The sequence below is a fragment of the Chiloscyllium plagiosum genome, chromosome 1, assembly GCF_004010195.1.
Source record: "Chiloscyllium plagiosum isolate BGI_BamShark_2017 chromosome 1, ASM401019v2, whole genome shotgun sequence".
In the NCBI taxonomy this organism is placed as follows: Eukaryota; Metazoa; Chordata; class Chondrichthyes; order Orectolobiformes; family Hemiscylliidae; genus Chiloscyllium; species Chiloscyllium plagiosum.
Window position 1 is genome coordinate 149,008,026 of NC_057710.1, and position 19,267 is coordinate 149,027,292.

Sequence of the window (19,267 nt, forward strand, 5' to 3'; positions counted from 1 at the left end):
TTAGAAGAATAAATACTTTTATATTCATACATCAACCAGCCCTGATTAGTCTTACATATCTGTTGAACCAGTTTCAAAATAAATCAAAAAATTGAGAGAAGATTTGTAGCTCGGGTGTTCGTTGTTATGGTTCTGTTTGCCGAGCTGGGAATTTGTGTTGCAGACGTTTCGTCCCCTGTCTAGGTGACATCCTCAGTGCTTGGGAGCCTCCTGTGAAGCGCTTCTGTGATGTTTCCTCTGGCATTTATAGTGGTTTGTCTCTGTCGCTTCCGGTTGTCAGTTCCAGCTGTCCGCTGCAGCGGCCGGTATATTGGGTCCAGGTCGATGTGTTTGTTGATTGAATCTGTGGATGAGTGCCATGCCTCTAGGAATTCCCTGACTGTCCTATAATAGTAGTGTTGTCCCAGTCGAACTCAGGTTGCTTGCCATCTGAATGTATGGCTACTAAGGATAGCTGGTCGTGTCATTTCGTGGCTAGTTGGTGTTCATGGATATGGATCGTTACCTGTCTTTCTGTTTGCCCTATGCAGTGTTTTGTGCAGTCCTTGCATGGGATTTTATATACTCTGCTGGTTTTGTTCATGCTGGGTATCGGGTCCTTTGTCCTGGTGAGCTGTTGTCTGAGAGTGGCTGTTGGTTTGTGTGCTGTTATAAGTCCCAGTGGTCGTAGTAGTCTAGCTGTCAGTTCAGAAATGTTCTTGATGTATGGTAACGTGGCTAGTCCTTGGGTTGTGGCATGTCCTCATTCCATTGTCTTTCCCTTAGGCATCTGTTGATGAAATTGCGGAGGTATCCATTTTTGGCGGATACATTGTAGAGGTGTTCTTCTTCCTCTTTTTGCAGTTCTGATGTGCTGCAGTGTGTTGTGGCCCTTTTGAACAGTGTCTTGATGCAACTTCTTGTGTGTGTATTGGGGTGGTTGCTTTCGTACTTTAGGACTTGATCTGTGTGCGTGGCTTTCCTGTATACCTTTGTGGTGAATTCTCCGTTCGGTGTTCTCTGTACCATCACGTCTAGGAATGGGAGTTGGTTGTCCTTTTCTTCCTCTCTAGTGAATCAGATTCTTGTGAGTGTGGCGTTGATGATCCGGTGTGTGTTTTCTATTTGTCTTTTTAATGATTACAAAGGTGTCATCTAGATATCTGACCCAGAGTTTGGGTTGAATGTGCAGTAAGACTGTTTGTTCTAATCTTCACTAGAGAGGAAGAAAAGGACAACCAACTCCCATTCCTAGACGTGATGGTACAGAGAACACCGAATGGAGAATTCACCACAAAGACTACTCCGACCACTAGGACTGATAACAGCACACAAACCAACAGCCACTCTCAGACAACTCACCTGGACAAAGGACCCGATACCCAGCATGAGCAAAACCAACGTAGTATACAAAATCCCATGCAAGGACTGCACAAAACACTACATAGGACAAACAGGAAGACAGCTAACGATCCGTATCCATGAACACCAACTAGCCACGAAACAACACGACCAGCTATCCTTAGTAGCCACACACACGGATGACAAGCAACATGAGTTCGACTGGGACAACACTACTATTATAGGACAAGCCAAACAGAGAGCAGTCAGGGAATTCCTAGAGGCATGGCACTCATCCACTGATTCAATCAACAAACACATCGACCTGGACCCAATATACCGGCCACTGCAGCGGACAGCTGGAACTGACAACCGGAAGCGGCAGAGACAAACCACTGGAAACCAGAGGAAACACCACAGAAGCACTTCACAGGAGGCTCCCAAGCACTGAGGATGTCACCTAGACAGGGGACGAAACATCTGCAACACAAATTCCCGGCTTGGCGAACAGAACCACAACATAAATCAAAAGATTTGCTGTTTATTAATGACGCCTGATTGATCGATCTTATTCAGAACCCACTATAGATAAAGTGTATAGCTGGTCTGTTTGGTAACTGGGAAAAACATTTGAATATATGTTGTGACTAGTGAACTATTGAGACTAGAAATAGTGCATTCCTTAGTTTTAACAGATCATCGATCTCATCTAAGCATTTGACCATAGAAGCAGAGGCAGCCTATTTATTTTAAAGAAAACTGGCTGCCTGCCAAGCTGCTCAGTGTGATCTACTCTCCATGAAAGCATGATGGGCAAGGTCAATTACGGCAGGGCAACATTGGAATCGTTAGAGCTGCACAATGGAGTCAAATATTGCCATCAGTGACATATTTTCTTTTTCCTTGTCATATGCCTTCAGGTCGTCTACTGCAGGTACCACTTACAATACAGAATTGACAGGAAGGTAATCAGCCTTCCCGATCAAGATCCAAGACAAATGTTTGCCAAGTCCCCAGTAAAGAGTTGCTCAGGTCAATAACCTGCACTAGCATTCTACACTGAAGAATATCAGCAGCAAATCTGTAAAATTGTTGCCACGTCACTATCGATCATCATTGACAATGAGGCAATGAGGTTACGGATAGCTTTACACAGTCAGGCTCCACAGCTATCAGTGATCCATCATTTAATGCTGAAATCTGCACTTTACTCTGTTTTTATGTCCAAGCTGAGTGACGGTGTGTGAAACAGCAGCACACTAAACACCAAGTCAACAAAGCCCAGCAACACAGGACAAACCCAAGCAAAAAAGGGTGAACACGTTCCAAAATGTATTGTCCAAGACATGTCCTCAACATTTCTTGACATGATAAAATCACGAAGAGATTCTGAGGTGAGCCAATTCCATCAACATACATTATCAAAAGCTACAGACCGAGAGGAAGATCAAGTGATAAATTACCATTATCACATTCTTTGAACCTCATTTAGAATTTAACAGCATTTAGCTTTCGACATTTGTGTAGCATCTAGAATCCCTAAAAAACTGGAGCAAATGGTAATAATGGAGAAAAATCTCCACTGGTTGGAATCATACCAAGTACGAAAATTAGATGGCTGCCCTTGTTGGTGCCCAACCATCTCAGTCCCAGGTCAATGCTGCAGGAGGTCCTAGATAAACCATCTTCAGCTGGCGCTAAGTTTAAAAGTGGGAATGTTCAATGATTGTTGCAAGGTTTGTAGCTCAGGTTGAGGTTTAGGGTGTAGGTTTGCTCGCTGAGCTGTAGGTTTGATATCCAAACGTTTCATTACCTGGCTAGGTAACATCATCAGTGGCGACCTCAAGTAAAGCGAAGCTGTTGTCTCCTGCTTTCTATTTATGTTTGTCCTGGATGGGGTTCCTGGGGTTTGTGGTGATGTCATTTCCTGTTCGTTTTCTGAGGGGTTGATAGATGGCATCTAGATCTATGTGTTTGTTTATGGCGTTGTGGTTGGAGTGCCAGGCCTCTAGGAATTCTTTGGCAGGTCTTTGCTTAGCCTGTCCCAGGATAGATGTGTTTTCCCAGTCGAAATGGTGGGTTTTTTTTCATCCGTGTGTAGGGCTACGAGGGAGAGAGGGTCGTGTCTTTTTGTGATGAGCTGGTGTTCACGTATCCTGGTGGCTAACTTTCTTCTTGTTTGTCCTACGTAGTGTTTGTGGCAGTCCTTGAATCGAATTTTGTAGATGACGTTGGTTTTGTCCATGGGTTGTACTGGGTCTTTTTAAGTTTGTTAGTTTTTGTTTGGGAGTGTTGGTGGGTTTGTGTGCTACTAGGATTCCGAGGGGTCTTAGTAGTCTGGCTCTCATTTCTGAAACTTCTTTGATGTACGGTAAGGTGGTTAGGGTTTCTGGCTGTGTTTGGTCTGCTTGTCGTGGTTTGTTCTTGAGGAATCTGCGCACTGTACTTTTTGAGTATCCGTATTCAAGAAGAACGGATACTCAAAAAAATACAGTCCACAGATTCCTCCAGAACAAACCACGACAAGCAGACCAAACACAGCCAGAAACCCTAACCACCTTACCATACATCAAAGAAGTTTAAGAAATGACAGCCAGACTACTAAGACCCCTCGGAATCCTAGTAGCACACAAACCCACCAACACTCTCAAACAAAAACTAACAAACTTAAAAAGACCCAGTACAACCCATGGACAAAACCAACATCATCTACAAAATTCGATTCAAAGACTGCCACAAATACTACGTAGGACAAACAGGAAGAAAGTTGGCCACCAGAATACGTGAACACCTGCTCGCCACAAAAAGACATGACCCCCTCTCCCTTGTAGCCCTACACATGGATGGAAAAAACCACCATTTTGACTGGGACAGGCTAAGCAAAGATATGCCAGAGAATTCCTAGAGGCCTGGCACTCCAACCACAAACGCCATAAACAAACACATAGATCTAGATGCCATCTATCAACCCCTCAGAAAACGAACAGGAAATGACATCACCACAAACCCCAGGAACCCCATCCAGGACAAACATATAAATAGAAAGCAGGAGACAACAGCTTCGCTTCACTTGGAGGTCGCCACTGATGATGTTACCTAGCCAGGTAATGAAACGTCTGGATATCAAACCTACAGCTCAGCGAGCAAACCTAAATTCTAAATGTTCAATGATTACACAGGTTTTAGTACCACTCATAACACTTCAGATACTGAAGCAGGTTATGCACAGCATGAGTCCGAGGACTCAGGCTTAGACATGTAACATGCTCATCACACAAGCCCTACCTAATAACCACCTTCAACAAGCAAATCTAACTATCACTCCTCTGATCCCTAGTTGGCTCCAACTGCCTTGAAAGAGCAAGCACTTGTTAATAAATAACACAAGCCTGAAATAAATATCTTGGGATTTAAATGTCCAGGTTCTTTCTGGTTTTGATGAAATTTTCATTTTCAAATCCACAAGCATAAGTGGGCAAGTCCATTTATTTTTTCAATTTGCACTGCTAAATATATTTTACACTAGGAAACTCTACCAAACATTATTTCCAATTAACAGAGTTAAGCACTTTCATTACCATAACACTGGCTAAAGGAAATGCATCCCTGAAGTTGGCATGGTGATTAGATGAGCTTATGGCAGAATAGAGGATACATCCCTCTTTTAGCAACCCACTGAATTCAATTACAGGAGGGTTATAGTAGAACTGTATGGAATATTAGTTGGGCTAGAGCGAAAGTACTGTGCCCAGTTCTCATCACATTACAAAAAGTATGCCATCGTACTAGACAGGGACTTCAATTACTGTTGCCTGCACTGGAGAAAAGATTGGATAAGCTGGTCTTTGGATGAGATAAGATTCGGGGAGTAGATAATAGAGGTGCATAAAGCTATGACGTCCTAGCTGGAATATAAATTTTTCTTAGCATTTCAGTCAATATGAGGGGACACAGTTTCAAGTTATTTAGTAGAAAGACAAGAGTTGAAATCTTTCCATCTAGAGGTAGTGAGGATTTGTAACTTGTTGCCTGAAAGACTGGAGAGAGTAGAAACTCTCATTGCATTTAGAAGTTGCTTGAAGTGCCAAATTGTCAGGATTACAGACCAAGAGCTGGATAATGGGCTTAGGCTGAATAGCATTTTGTTGACTGGCATAGGTAGTGTGGGCCAATGTCTTCCTTCTGTGCCATAAAATTCCATTACTTACAGGTTCCGTTGTGATTTGTTCATTATACAGATCGTATTGTATAACATCAGAGTACCAAATTAAAAATTACTGCTCAAAGTGACACTTATGACCAAACACATGGGGCGGCACGGTGTCTCAGTGGTTAGCACTGCTGCCTTACAGCACCAAGGTCCCAGATTCAATTCCAGCCTCGGGCGACTGTCTGTGTGGAGTTTGCACATTCTCCCCGTGTCTGCGTTTCCTCCCACAGTCCAAAGATGTGCAGGTCAGGTGAATTGGCCATGTTAAATTGCCCATAGTGTTAGGTATATTAGTCAGAGGGAAATGGGTCAGGGTGGGTTACTCTTCAGAAGGTCGGTGTGGACTTGTTGGGCAGAAGGACCTATTTCCACACTGAAGGGAATCTAATCACATAGGATATACAGCACAAAAATAAGCCATGCAGCATAACAAGTGCATTCCAGTGATTATGCTCCACTCAAGCCTCATTCCATCATTCTTCATCCAAATTAATCACAACCATTTACTCCATTCTCTTAAATTCTGGCTTGTCTGTTTTCCCCTGAAAACAGCTCATCCATGCTATCTGCTTCAACTCCACCCTATGGCAGTGAATTCCACATCTTTATCATTTCCTGTGGCAAAGACATTTTTGTCTGAATTCCCTATTAAATTCTTGATGATTACCTTATATTGATGTCCCTAGATATGGCCTTCCCCCCGAAGATGAAACATTCTCCCTGTATCCATTCAATCAAAATCTTTCACTGTTAAAAGTTTCAATCATGCCACACTTTCGGCTTCTTTTCTTCCCCAAGTAAGAGACCAGACCATCAATTCTTCCTCAATTGTCTAACTATATATTTCTGCTATCATCCTTGTAAATCTTCTCTGCATCCTGTTCAGTGCTTCTAGATCCGTTTTTATAATATGTAGAATAGAACTGAACTCCAGACTCAAAAGCGAGTTCCAAACAAGATTCAATAACAATTTAGTGTAATTCTCTAGCTCAGTCTATACCAGCAATAATTAAACTAAATATTCCACAAAATGTCTTTTAATCTCTTAACCACCTCCACAGATTGGAATAGGAGGGAATAGAGTCATAGAGTCATGGAGATGTACAGCATGGAAACAGACCCTTCGGTCCAACCCGTCCATGCCGACCAGATATCCCAACCCAATCTAGTCCCACCTGCCAGCACCTGACCCATATCCCTCCAAACCCTTCCTATTCATATACCCACCCAAATGCCTCTTAAATCTTGCAATTGTACCAGCCTCCACCACTTTCTCTGGCAGCTCATTCCATACCCATAACACCCTCTGTGAAAAGGTTGCCCCTTAGGTCTCTTTTATATATTTCCCCTCTCACCTTAAACCTATGCCCTCTAGTTCTGGACACCACAACCCCAAGGAAAAGACTTTGCCTATCTACCCTATCCATGCCCCTCATTATTTTATAAACCTTTATAAAGGTCACCCCTCAGCCTCCGACGCTCCAGTGAAAAACAGCCCCAACCTGTTCAGCATCTCCCTATAGCTCAAATCCTCCAACCCTGGCAACATCCTTGTAAATCTTTTCTGAACCCTTTCAAATTTCACAACATCTTTCCGATAGGAAGGAGACCAGAACTGCACGCAATATTCCAAGTAGCCTAACCAATGTTCCGTACAGCTGCAACATGACCTCCTGTACTCAATACTCTGACCAATAAAAATTTAATGCAAATAAGGTACACACTCAATAACATGTTCTGGAGTTGTTTGGGCAAAATCCTGGAACACTGATAGCACTATGGGTGTACATCATGTGGTCTACAGAAGTTCAAGATGGTGGCATAACACCACTGTCTCAAGAGCAATTAGGAATAGGCATGAAATGCTGACCTCATTAGATATACCTACACTTCAGACAAGAATGTAACAAAAACAAATGTAATATGTGATTTTAGAGAAATCTATAATTAATCTTCACTAAGGTCATCCCCATTCTAGATGCTAGGTTTTTATTGCAACTCTCCTTCGAAAGAGAAATCACTGCAATCATTATCCTCTTGTGAAGCAATCAGTACAGAAGTGGCTGGGGTGAGGGGAGAGGAGGAGGAAGAGACCTCATGCATGGTCACAAACCTTCTTATAAATATATAGTTATCTCGACCACTTCATGGGACAAATACAGGTCTCGACTTATCAATTCCATAATTCATGTGCTTTAGAGGTATTAACCTGCTTTTAGTGGTACATATTTGCGTTAAATACAAGATAAATAAAAACCTGATTGAACAAATGTTTTGGAGTTAATTATGTTTACAACGTAATAGTGTTAGTGTTACAAGGTCAGAAGCAGAAATGTACAACAACAAATGATCCACCTGAGATTTTAATGGAGACAGAAGGTTTACCTTTTCCTCAATTAAAACAGTTAAAACACTGATACTGTTCCTAAATGAAAAGCAGGCAGTAGTTCAGATTGCAAAAGGAACACAAGTGATACCTCACAGCGTTTAGTGAGGAGGCTATTTTTTTCGGATACACAAGATGATTTGCATGATTTAGAGAAATTTTGTCCAAAAGTTGTCAACTCAGATGATCAATTATAGTGAACAGCAAGGAGGACACAATGGCAGACAAGGCAGATACAATTTCATGCGGACAACAGATTGGCAAGAAAAATATATGGAATAGACATATACACTGAACTGCAAGATATTTCAGAACGAACTGTTCAGAAAGCTAGTGCTTGGGATGAATGCGTTAAATGATGTGGCTTGTAAAAATGAAAATCATGAAAATTTATTGGGAATGGTTAAGAGATGCTTGTTAATTAAGTACATATAGGCAGAGGGCACTGACTGCATTGTCACTTTAGAACATAAAAAAAATGGGGACAAGGGATCAATTTGGCAAGATGAGATATATTGGAGACAAGAGAGGAACAGAATAAATGGGAAATGAGCATAAGAGAACACATCCTGCCAGTTGTCTTAAATCAGGCACTGATTGATTGTCTTTGATCAATCAACCTTCCTGGATTATTCCTCCTCTCCAACCAGCTGACACAGGTTGATCCATCAGGTACAATGCATGACAACAGTCCCACTTGCAGGCGGGCTCATCCCAACAGCAGCAAAGGACCTTAAATGACCCTGACTGGTCATAAGGGCCTTGACTAGCGGCAGGACAGGAAGGTCAACCATGGACCTTACCAGCTCAGATTTAATTCTCGTACACATAAGTTGGTGACAGAGTTTGGGAATGCCGCCACTCCACCTGTGCACATTCCTACCTCCATGCTCACCTGCTGTGCGCAGGAGGTTCTGCTTATTTTGACAATATCACTGCCTCCACAATATTTTCTTCCATCTCCCCTCAGTTCCCTCTCTCGTTGATTGACTGGTCTATTCAATAAAGCACAAAGCAGTGCTACCAATGAGGGGAAATAGTAAAAGCAGAACAGCTACAATGTTAACCTAGTCACCATGAGGAAGAGAGCTGTCCAGAAGCAGTTAAAGCCTGATATAAGGACTAAGAATGGACATAAGGATATACAGGAAAATACATAAGGTAAAGCAACCATAGGCCTTACCAGACCATAGAGCAGCTCTTTTATCAGAGACAGGTGACATGTAGTGGTTTAATTGGAGGGTCAACATGCCTCAGATGAAGGGAGTGGTTGAGAAGAAAAATGCTTCATGGCAACCTCAGCCAGTATATGAAATAAACCCAGACTGTTGGCATCATTCTGCATTGCAAACTGGCCATCCAGGCAACTGAGCTAGCCAACATCAGAGAAAGTACATACGGATATGAGAAAGACAGCATCGGGGTGAATGACAGGTTGGAGTCCAATTTTTTAATATTAATGCACAGCATATAAAAATTAATTGAATTGCAATCTCAAATACATCCATGCAGATATAAAATTTGACTATTAGAGGCATAACTGCAAAATAGTAATAACTAGGAGTAAAATATTTCTTAAATTGGAAGTGGAGGAAGTGTAGCTTATTAATTAAATATATTTTTACAATAATAGTAGCAGAACAATCAGCACGGACACATGGTTAGAACTGAGGAATAAGTTGGGACTGAATAATTCAATGGGATTTGGTTGCAGGGTCTTTGATAGCAGCGAAGTGGTAGAATGTTTTACTGCATAAACACATGGCTAAAAGAGTGGTGTGGGGAAAAAGGGGTCTCTTTTCATGGGGCACTGGCATCAGTATTGGAACAGAAGGATCTGTACTGCTGTGAATGTCTCCACCCAAAACGAGCTGGCCAATGTTCTAGCGAAAAAGAGTAAATAGGCTGGTCAACAGACTTTAAACTAGAAAGGTGAGAGGCAACATCCCCCAGCAGAAATCAAAGCAGAAGGTTAACATCTAGAGGGGTGGATTCAACTGCGTGGAAAAATATGAAAGGAATGACAGGGAATGAGAACTCAGGAGAGGTTATTAAAGTCTCCAACACAGAGTCGAGAGTGTAGTGCTAGAAAGACACAACAGGTTAGGCAGCATCTGAGGAGGAGAATTTATGTTTTGGGCATAAGCCCTTCATCGGGAATGCTGAAACATCAATTCTCATACTCCTCGGATGCTGCCTGACCTGCTGTGTCTTTCCAGACCAACACACTCTACTCTGATCTCCAACATCTGCTGTCCTCACTTTCTCCAAATAGGACAGTGCTTGGAAAGGGTCAGCAATCAACTTCAAGCACACTGGACAAGCAAATGATAATGAGAAGAGGGACAGTTATTACAAGACTGAAGGTGTTATATCTGAATATACGCAGTATAAGGAATAAGGTAAATGAGCTTGTGACGCAGATCGAAATTGGCAGGTATGATGTGGTGGGCATCACGGAGACGTTGCTGCAAAAGGATCAGGATTGGAAGCTGAATATTAAATGATATTCTATCAAAAAGACAGGCAGGTGGTCAAAGGGAGTAGAGTTGCCTTATTAGTAAGAAATGAAATTAAATCAATAGTAAGAAATGAAGTAGAGAGACATGGTGTAGAATCTATGGGGGAAGAACTGAGGAACCGCAAAAGGTTTAAAAAAAAAGCTGGAGTTATGTACAGGTCTCCCAACAGTAGGTAGGGCGCAAGATTCACCAGGTAGAAAGAGTGTGCAAAAAAGGCAAAATTACAGTGACCATGGGGGATTTCAATATGCAGGTGGACTGGGAATATCAGGTTGGTCGTGGATTGCAAGAAAAGGAATTTGTGAAATGTCTATGAGACGGCTTTTTGGTAGAGCCCACTAGGGAACAGGCAATACTGGCTTTATTGTTGTGCAATGAGGCAGACTTATGACTCTATGAAGGAACCCTTAGGAGGCAGTGATCATAACAAAACTGAATTTACTGTGCAATTTGAGGGGGAGAAGGTAGAATCAGAGGTAATGGTACTACAGCTGAATAAAAACAACTTTATTCAGAGGCACAAGGGAGGAGCTGGGCAGTACTGATGGGGAGAAGAGCCTAGCAAGAAAGACAGTGGGACAGCAATGACGGCAGTTTCTGGGAGTAATTCAGGAGACACAGCAAAAGTTCAATCCTAGGAAAAAGCAGCATGGTACATGGAGGACGAGGCAACCGTGACTGACTAGGCAAGTCAGGGATAGCATAAAAGTAAAACAGAAAGTATATAATGTGGTAAAGGTCAGTGGGAAACCAGAGGATTGGGAAGCTTACAAAGACTAACAGACAGCAACAAAAAAAAAGGAGGGAAAAGATTAAATGAGGGTAAGCTAGCCCGTAATATAAAGGAAGACGGTAAGGACAAAAGAAAGACTAAAGTGGACACTGATTGCTGGAAAATGACACCTGAGAGATAGCAGTGGGGAACAAGGAAATGGCTGAGGAATTTAATAATTACTTTGTGTCAACCTTCAGTGGAAGGCATTTGTAATATCACAAAAATTCAAAAGATTCAGGGGCAGAGCTAACTACAGTGGCCATCACCAAGGAGGTGGTGTTAGAAAACCTGTAAAGTGTTAAAGCGAATAAATGACCTGGACAATATGGACTACACCCCAGACTTCTAAAGGAGATAGCCTAAGAGATAGTGGAGGTGTGTGTGGTGATCCGTCAGGAATCACTGTAGTCAGGGACTGGAAAAACGTTAACATGACACCTGTTTAAAAAAGGAGTAGGGTAAAAGACAGAAAATTACAGGCCAATTAGCCTAACCTCGGTCGTGGGTAAGGTTTTGGAGTCCATCGTGAAGGATGAGATTTCTGAATACTTAGAAGTGAATGGTAAAATAAAACAAAGTTTCATCTGTTAGAATTCCTTGAGGTGGTAATGGGCAGGTTAGACCAAGGAGAGCCAATGGATGCTATCGATTTGGACTTGAAAAATACCTTTGACAAGATACCGCAGAGGAGGCTGCTGATTAAGATATGGGCCCATGGTGTTAGAAGCAAGGTGCTAGCATGGATAGAAGATTGGATTGGCTGTCTGGCAAAAAGCACAGAGTGGGGATAAAAGGTTCTTTCTCAGGATGACAGCCAGTGACAAGTGGTTTTCCTCAAGGCTCAATGTTGGGACCACAACCTTTCACTTTTTACATTAATAATCTAGATGAAGGAACTGAGGGCATTCTGGCGAAGTTTGCAGTGATACAAAGATAAGTAGAGACAGGTAGTATTGAGGTGGTGGGGAGGCTGCAGAAGGATTTGGATCGGTTAGGAGAGTGGGCAAAGAGGTGGCAAGTAGAATAAAACGTGGAAAAATGACAGGTCTTGGACTTTGGTAGGAAGAATAAAGGCATAGACTATTTTCTAAATGGGAGAAAATTCAGTCGTCTGAAATGCAAAACGACTCTAGACCAGGATTCAATCAAGGTCAACTTGCAGTTTGAGTCAATAGTTAGGAAGGCAAATGCAATGTTGACATTTATTTTGACAGGACCTGAATATAGAAGTAGGGATGTATTTTGGAAGCTCGAAAAGGTTCTGGTCAGGCCAGATTTAGAGTATTGTGCACAGTTTTGGGCTCCATATCTCAGGATGGATGTATTGGCCTTGGGGCGGGTTGAGAGGAGGTTCACAAGAATGGGCCCAGGAATGAAAAGCTTAACATAGGAAGAATGTTTGGGGATTCGGAGACTGTACCCTTGTGGTGGTGGGGGGGGGGGCATTGTGGTGGGGGTGTGGGAGGGGGAGATCTAATCAAAACTTGCAGAATACTGAATGGCCTCGACAGAGAGTAGATGTTGGGAAGATGTTTCCATTGGTAGGAGAGACTAAGACCTGAGGGCACAGCCTTGGAGTAAAGGTAAAACCTTTTAGATCAGAGATAAGGAAAAAGCCTCTTCAGCCAGAGAGTGGTGAATCTATGGAATTCACTGCCACAGACAGTGGTGGAGGCTAGGTCACTGAGTATATTTAAGATAGAAATAGATAGGTTATTGATTGTCAAGGGAGTTGTGAAACTTATGAGCCATGATTGACTGGTGGAGAAGACGATGGGCTGAATGGTCTAATTTCTGCTCCTGTCTTATGACCTATAGATGGGATGGTGTTTTAGAAATCTCAAGGTTGTTATAAATCTATCTAATTGGTAAGAGATAAATTATTAAAAATTTCCCAAGAGCATAATTTATTTTTCTGGAGCAATATCTTCAGGAGCAAAGTTTATAGACCATACCAGATTTTGTATGAGAAGGTTGCCAAAGTGATCTTTTACGCTGCAGGTCTGAAAGTCACATGTAAGCCAGACCTGTTAAGGATAGGTGCTTTCTTCATTCGCAACTTTTTTTTAAATTCCAGATTTACCGAACCAAGTGAATTCAAATTTCCTTAGTCCCATGACAGGGTGTGAATTACATCTACGGATGATTAGCTCAGACTTCAGATTAGTTCAAACAGTGTGATCTGTTCAAAATGTTTTTCTCATTTAGTACAGGAACAGTATATACACCTAAAGGAACATTATACATATCAAATAAAACTGCTATGTCAACAAAATAGATGAGGGAACATAAAGCAACAGTGCATGTAAAACTAGAAAGAATGGTGCTATTCCAAGAGACTGGGAGAGGTATTGAAACTGCAAAGATTAAAAAAAAGTAAAAACATATGATAAGAAATTTATCAGAGATAATGTTCAACAAAAGGCTTATTAATAAGAAAATGGATAGCCCTAGATGAACCAAAATCTGGAAACTATTGAAGTTAACAGAGAAAATAATTTTAGGGGAAAAATGACACGAAATATTGACAAATCCCCCAGGGCTGATGATCTTCACTGAGTTTTAGAAAGATAACGATGAGAATATTGTAGATGTTTTAGGTATATTCTTCCATAGCTTTCAATTCTGAAATTCTCTTCAGATTAGAACACTTCAATGCAATTCCATTATGAAAGAAAGGTTATAGAGGAAAAACCAATAAATTAGAGCCAGTGTCTCAATCTGTCACAGGAAGCAACTGGAATCTATAATCAGGGGCAGTGCCATTGATCACAGAGAAATTTGAGCTAATTAGAGTGCCTATGTAAAAGGCAGGGAACAAGTTAAAACGTTTAAGTGAAATTTTGAGGAAGTAACTGAAATAATAGACAAAGGAAATGTCTATAGGTCTAATGTTTAGGAACATCACAGAAATAGCAAATTTGCTAAGCCTGCTCTGCCATTCAATTCACTGCTTATTATCAATCTCGATGTCACTTCCTCACGGTATCCCCTATTTTCCTTGATACCACTAATCTCAAGAAATCCATCAACTTCTGTCTTGAAAATACTCAATCACTGAGCTTCCGCAGCCGTGGTACAGAATTCTGAAGAGTTACTGAGTGAGGAATTCGTCATCTCCATCGTAAAAGTGTGGAAAAGTGTGAAGTGATTCATTTTGGAAAGTCAAATTTGAACGCAGAATACAGGGTTAAAGGCAGGATTCTTGGCAGTGTGGGGGAACAGAGGGATCTTGGGGTCCATGTCCACAGATCCCTCAAAGTTGCCACCCAAGTTGATAGGGTTGTTAAGACGGGTTAAGGTTTGTTGGCTTTCATTAGCGGGGGATTTAAGTTTATTAGCTGCAAGGTTATGCTGCAGCTGTAATGAATTCTGGTCACTTCATTATAAGGAGGACGTGGTAGCTTTAGAGAGGGTGCAGAGGAGATTTACCAGGATGCTACCTGGACTGGCGGTATGTCTTATGAAGAAAAGTTGAGGGAGCTAAGGCTTTTCTCATTGGAGTGAAGAAGGGTGAGAGGTGACTTGATAGAGATGTACAAGATGATGAGAGGCATAGAGAGAGTGAATAGTCAGAGACTTTTTTTGAAGGGCAGAAATGACTATCACAAGGGGGCATAATTTTAACATGGGTGGAGGAAGGTTTAGGGGAGATGTCAGCGGTCTTTACACAGAGAGTGGAGTTGGTGTGTGGAATGCACTGCCAGTAGTGGTAGTGTAGTCAGATATATTAGGGACATTTAAGCGACTCTTGGACAGGCACACAGATGATAGTAAAATGAAGGACGTGAAGTTATTTTGATCTTAGAGTAGGATAAAAAGGTCAGCACAACATCAAGGACTGAAGGGCCTGTACTATGCTGTATTGTTCTCTGTTCTACATAAACAGCCAACCACTTATTCTGAGACTATGTTCCCTGACTCTCGGCTCATCAGTGAAGTTATACATTCTATCTGTATCCATCCTCAAAGAACTTTCGAAGTTGCAATGAGAATACCTCACATTATTACCTACAGAGAACACAGGGCCAATTTGCTCAACTTCTTATAAAACAATCACTCCATCCCAAGGATTTGTCTGGTGAACATCCAACGCACTCTCCTTCCTTGAATAGGGAGTCCAAAACGGTACAAAAGAGACATAGGCTAAATTATAGTTTATGGAACTAAAGGCGTGTTATAAATCTGACCAGGAGGTAGAAGTTGTAACAGTAAAATCCAACACAGACTGAATTGGCAAGAAATAGCATTTCACAAGGAGAAGCAAACTACTGGAGATGCTGGAATCTGTATTGAAAATAAAAAATGCTGGAAATCACTGTGGGTCAGGCAGCATCTGTGGAGAGAGAGCAAGCTAATATTTCAAGTCTAGACCACTCTTCATCAGAGCTGCAATTTCCAAAAGTTTTTGTTCTCAACATTTCACAAGGATTTATGTTAGGCCCTATTTATCAATGTATTATATCACAAATCAGATCCATACATCCGACTTTGAAGACATAGTAAATGTCAGAGTAATTATAGAATAGGATTCTACTTGACCCAGACAGTCCACTGCCCTACTGAGCTTGCCAGTCAATTCCATTCCCCTGCTTTATCTCAAAGTTTAATTCCTTCAAGTGACCATCTAATTTCCTTGTAAAATCACTCATCCTATCTGCTTCCATCACCCTCGTTGTCAGGCCATTATCATTTGCTGTGAAAACAAGTTCTCTCTCGCATTGTCCCTTTATATATCTTTCCATGAAAGAGAAGAAAACTCTTAACATAGCGCTGCACACACTCATCATATTAAAGTAGTTAATCACAAGTATCCATGTGGGAAAGTCGCAGTTTGTGAAGGAACAATGTAGAAATAACATACTACCTCAAAATTAAAATATTTATAACTTAATCCTATAATTATGAAACTGTTTGATACAAGTGTAGTTGAACTGGAAATGCTGCCTGTTACAGCTTTCTTAGGAAAGCAGAGTCTTTAAGAGTATAGAAATTACTAAACCAGGCAGGAAGGATATTTGATAAGCTGATCTTCCATAATGGAATCTGGTCTCAAAGAAGATTTGGTGAAAGAGCACCAAGAATCATCAACACCACCCCTTGGTTCATTATTATTGTTCGGTGTGTTCAGAAAAAAGGTTACAATTTCTTAGATGCAGAACAAATCAGCAATTGAATCACTCATGCCATTCTCTATAAAGACATTTCACAGGAGCTAGGTACAGATGAGAATATAGTAGAAAATGAGGACTGCAGATGCTGGAGATCAGAGTAGAGTGTGCAGTGCTGGAAAAGCACAGCACGTCAGGCAGTATCAGAGGAGCCAGAGAATCAACGTTCCGGGCCCTCCACCAGGATGAAGGGCTTATGCCCAAAACGTCGATTCTCCTGCCGGATGCTGCCTGACCTGCTGCACTTTTCCAGCACCACACTCTCAACACAGACGAGAATATGCACTCGGGGAAGATTCAAACTAATTATTCTAAATAATTAGAATAGATTTCTGTGACAGAGTAACTTTTCTCTATCATTTTCAATTACATGTATGCAAACATAAATCAACAAGGTACTCAAAATAAACTATTGTATGGACAATAAAATGAAATGAAAACTTTAATAATGTGCGCTCTTGTCCTTGCACTTTGGTATGGCAAGTAGTGGAAATGGGAACATAAAATTCCAAAGAAACTGGCAAATTTTTGAATAGATTAACTGAGGTAGCTGGATTTCAACACAGGCAAGCATGAGGTCATCCATTTTGGATCAATAAATGAATATCTAGAAACAGCAGAGATTCAAAGATAATCATGGTTCCAAGTGAACACCAAACAAAAAACTAAGGTACACAAAATAACTAGAAAAGCCACATAATTATTAGCTCTTAATTAGAGAGCTAGGACATTGGGGATGGACAACTTGCTATAGCTATATAAAACCATGGCTATAACACATCTAGAATACTGCTTACAATTCTGTACACTTAACAAGGGTTATAGAGCCTTAGGAAGGAGTGAAGCTCAGACTTACCAGTATATTAACAAGGCCAATTGAGGAAATTATACACAAGGCCCTTATGACTTGCAATAAACAAGAAGAAATGGTGATTTGACAGATGTTTGTAGAATTTTGAAAGAAACGGAGGACAGCTTGATAGAACCTTTTCCAATGATGGGGGAGTGAAGAAGAAAGGAAAAAGCCAGAGCAAGGTCAATGGGAAGCTGAGAAAGGACTGCAGCAGTTCTAGGAAATGGAAAGGTACCCTATGCAAGAAAATACTAAATAGAAAGAATTTTACAGTAAAGAACAGGGCATTCAATAGAATCTAGGAAGAAATTTCAAAATGTAAGATGAATCAGCACATTTCTTCCTCCACCCCAAACATTTACTTCACCTTCCTCCATTAACGTATCCTTCAACTGTTTTCTCCTCGTAAACATTTTCCAAGTTTCCCTTACTACTAGGTGAAAACTAGAAAAGCATTTATAAATTTTACTTCAGAACTTTTGTAAAAATTTTATTACCTTCACAAAACTCATGCGTATGGTGCACATTTTGGTAAGCTCATAAACTGCTTCAAAACCATGATTTACCGACTGGGCCAAAAGCTGGGCGAACTCCTGATTGTTGAAGATCTTTAAACTGCATCCACTGGGAATCTTGCAAACAGTTGTTGGATGAAAGCCATGATGATAATTGCAGTTGCGACTTTGTACAAAAATACTACTGTCACTCAGGCACTCGGCATACACCTCTCCTCCAACATAATAAAGGTGAACACCTACAAAATCAACAGGCATAGGTTTATGTTCCATATATTTCAAGCTACTACTTCCATTTTCCTTAACAAGAACTTAACTCCAAAGGGAATTTGCTGATCATAAAGTACTTTGAGATGTCTGAACATGTGAATACAGCACCAAACTGAGTTATTTACTGCACATTTCTAAACTTCTCTAATCATGGAACGCTATTAGAATTGCAGCTTTTAAAGCACGTTCAAGCAAACAGTGGATATTGCTACATCACAATACATTTGTCCTTAAGTGATACATCAGGAGTACATGCGGGCGGCACGGTGGTTAGCACTGCTGCCTCACAGCACCAGAGACCCAGGTTCAATTCCCGCCTCAGGCGACTGACTGTGTGGAGTTTGCACATTCTCCCCGTGTAGTCCAAAGATGTGCAGGTCAGGTGAATTGGCCATGCTAAATTGCCCGTAGTGTTAGGTAAGGGGTAAATGTAGGGGTATGTGTGGGTTGCGCTTCGGCAGGTCGGTGTGGACTTGTTGGGCCGAAGGGCCTGTTTCCACACTGTAAGTAATCTAATCTAATCTAAAAAAGTAATCTAATCTAATCTATATTTTTCAGTCTAAACTGGAGGATAATCAGTGCAGTATAGACATTATGTTGCATTGTCAGAAAAAAGTCTTTCAAATTAAGTTGACTATGACCCTGTTGATACTTGAAAACTATTTTGCCTTCAGTTTTGAAGTAACTTGGTTCTGATTTTAGCTGGGAAAATACTGTTCACCCCATTCTAGACCTGTGATCATAATGCTCAATTTGACCACTAAGTCATATTAGTAGTGATCCAAGGTATGAAACTGCCAGCACAAACTAGCCAGCCTCAAGTCATCTTAGCCAAATTTCTTTCAAACACCACCAAAAACACACAATTTGCACATGCACCTCAGTTACAACAGTAACATCAAATGTGAGGGGAATTATGGTGGCATAGGGATAATACCACTCGAACAGTAATCCAGTGACTCAAGAAAACACTCTTTTGGCTGGGGGGAGGGGAAATGAGGAAACTGGTGAAATCCGAGTTCATCCCTTGTGGTTGGAGGGTTCCTAGCCGGAAGATGAGGCGTTCTTCCTCCAACCGTCGTTTCGCTGTGGTCTGACGATGGAGGAGTCCAAAGACCTGCATATCTTGGTGGAGTGGGAGGGGGAATTGAAATGTTGAGCTACAGGGTGGTTGGTCCGGGTGTCCCAGAGGTGTTCCCTGAAACGCTCCGCAAGTAGGCGGCCCGTCTCCCCAATATAGAGGAG

General features: G+C 41.3%; 1 protein-coding gene across 4 annotated transcripts in view; it reads right to left on the reverse strand.

Moving 5' to 3' along the window:
- The window catches only part of smad1 (SMAD family member 1), a 109,163-nt gene that overhangs the window by 4,902 nt on the left and 84,994 nt on the right, over positions 1-19,267 (reverse strand). For all 4 annotated transcript variants that reach the window (XM_043699185.1, XM_043699195.1, XM_043699166.1 and 1 more), the window contains exon 6: positions 17,735-17,991. In XM_043699185.1, coding sequence (XP_043555120.1) covers positions 17,735-17,991 — 257 coding nt within the window. The remainder of the gene's footprint in view (positions 1-17,734; positions 17,992-19,267) is intronic.